Source organism: Galeopterus variegatus, unplaced genomic scaffold (genome assembly GCF_000696425.1).
Source record: "Galeopterus variegatus unplaced genomic scaffold, G_variegatus-3.0.2 Scaffold10211, whole genome shotgun sequence".
NCBI lineage: Eukaryota > Metazoa > Chordata > Mammalia > Dermoptera > Cynocephalidae > Galeopterus > Galeopterus variegatus.
Genome location: NW_007736322.1, coordinates 5,690 through 7,901, shown reverse-complemented (window position 1 = coordinate 7,901; position 2,212 = coordinate 5,690). Strand labels below are relative to the sequence as shown.

The 2,212-nt window shown below is 50.3% G+C and overlaps 1 protein-coding gene across 1 annotated transcript in view; it reads right to left on the bottom strand.

Moving 5' to 3' along the window:
* The window catches only part of LOC103609863 (pericentrin-like), a gene marked incomplete at its 3' end in the record, with an annotated part of 62,289 nt that overhangs the window by 57,661 nt on the left and 2,416 nt on the right, over positions 1 to 2,212 (bottom strand). Inside the window, exon 2 of the mRNA XM_008594133.1 lies at positions 825 to 1,042. Coding sequence (XP_008592355.1) covers positions 825 to 1,042 — 218 coding nt within the window. The remainder of the gene's footprint in view (positions 1 to 824; positions 1,043 to 2,212) is intronic.

Below are 2,212 nucleotides of genomic sequence, written 5' to 3'. Positions count from 1 at the left end.
GGACACAATAATCAACTACATTGTATATTGACAAAATAAAAATAATAAAAATAAAAAATAATATGGTGATCAACCCTGCAGGTAATAATAGTTTCCCGTGAAACTCTCGTTTTGTTGAGAAATGAAAATCCAAGAAGACATTCACAGGAAAAGCAGGGCAGTGAGAGCAGCTGAACACAAAATATGAAAAATCACCCCTGCTCACAAGCAGAAACTGAAAGGACATGGTTTAGTCAAAATAGACATGAAGAAGACATAAAAATTTGAGTTCACTTTAATTATTTTTTCCAACACTGTGACCAAACCTTGAACTGCACCAGCTGTATAATGAAGCCCATTAACAACTGTGTGCAGGTATATGTCCTGTCACTTTGTCAACATGCATCATGGGGCAGCAGTGACTTTATCACACATACCAAATGGTATGCATTTTCCACAGTTGCAAAATAGTCACCAGGAAGAGCATGGAGAACGTAGGACATAATTCAGATGCTGGGATGAACAATGTCAGAAGGGGGCACAAGCTTCCACCACCCTGGCTGATGCCCCTTCCTGAAGCCCCTCTAAGGACATCTGGCCAGCATCCCTAAGAGTCAGAACTCTGGCTTGACTCAGGATGGAATCCTGTCCTGATCCTGAGGAAGTTCTACCCAAACACCACTGATGGCATTGCGAGAGACAGTTATAAATGAGACGCATGTGGTCTGGGGCCGTCCCCAGGACCCGGTGGGCACAGGGCCTGGCTGTAAACACGAAGAACACAGCCTTCCACTGGGAGAGTGAGACTGTCAGGAAAGATATCCAGGTATGAGGAGACTACTTACTTTCTCCAAGTCCTCTTTCAGACGAATTTCATGACGCAACTTCTCATGTAAACTTCTGTTTTCTATTCTCAAGAGTTCAATTTCCTCCTTGAGCTCAGTCTGGAAAAGTGAAAGTTTAACCTTGTGCTCGGTTTCCAAACCCAAGATTCTGGCCGCCACCTCCTTGTCGATCTCCAAAGCCGCGTCCTTCGCACACTGGAGACGAACCTGAGCAAGCTCTGTGGGGAATAGAAGACAGGGAGTACGTCACGTGTAGCAGCCAGCAACGAGGGAGTCCACATGCAATGCCAACAGAACAGTGACCTTTACCTACTTCAGCAACACAGACACCCTGTCTCCCAAAGTCCTGTGCTAACCCAGGGATGGAATGGGCACCATTCTCCTGAGTGTCCCCTCTGGAGGGCACAGCTCTGCCCAGAGTCAAAGGGAGGCCCTTGGCCTGCCAGACTGTTCCTTCAGCTCAGGCGTGGTGTGTAACCCTCCCTCTGACCCCAAGGTGAACCTCACACCTATCATCAGATGTGGGCAGATGCATGATGCTTGGCATCTGCAGGGCAGCTGCACGAGGACTGGACCTGAGGGCGTGACATAAGGTGCCAAGGGCTAACATCCCACCCCAATGCTGGCTGTGAGCTGGGCACACTGCCTGCCCCAGGCCCCTTTCTTCTTCTGCAGAAGAAGAAACAAAGGCTGAGCCCTGGAACCTGAGAGGGGACAAGTCAAGGCACAGGTGCAGGGTGCTTGGTGTGTCTGCATAGCCTGTTGACTGCAAGGTGGCTGAGGCAGTGCCTCCAGTGCAGGAAGGACAAGAAGGAGCAGACGACCCCAGCACTACTGCATGTCAGCCACTCAGCTCCTGGGAGGGGCTGTGCTCCTCTCAACCCACCCATCACACCTGCGTGGCCCTTAGCCAAAAGACAGGTTCCCGTACCACAGCACCCAGTAAGGAGCCCAGTCCCCACTCTCCCTCAGGGTGAGACCTTGGCCTCCTCACCTTCCTGACAGGATGGCCCCAGTGCCAGCTCCTGGGCTGTGCTCAGCTTGGGCCCAAGCACTGGGAAGTGCAGCCCCCAGTAACCACATTTCCCACCAGCCTACCTGGCTGTCCACCTCTCCTCAGACCATGCCCCTAGGACGACATTATTTCTCCATCCTGCCACCACCCAACTGTGGAATATGCAGAAAAGCATATGTACTTCACAGGGCCTGGTTTTCCAAATCTTTGCAGTTTCAAATATTGACCTTGCAAAGGACAGGAAATTTTCCCCAGGCTATAAAGTCTCTAGGGGCAAGCTGTCTGTTGGGGGAAACTTTAGAAATAATTGTTTTTAGACTTTATCATAAGAATGTAACTTTTGGGGGGCTGGCCTGTGGCTCACTCGGGAGAG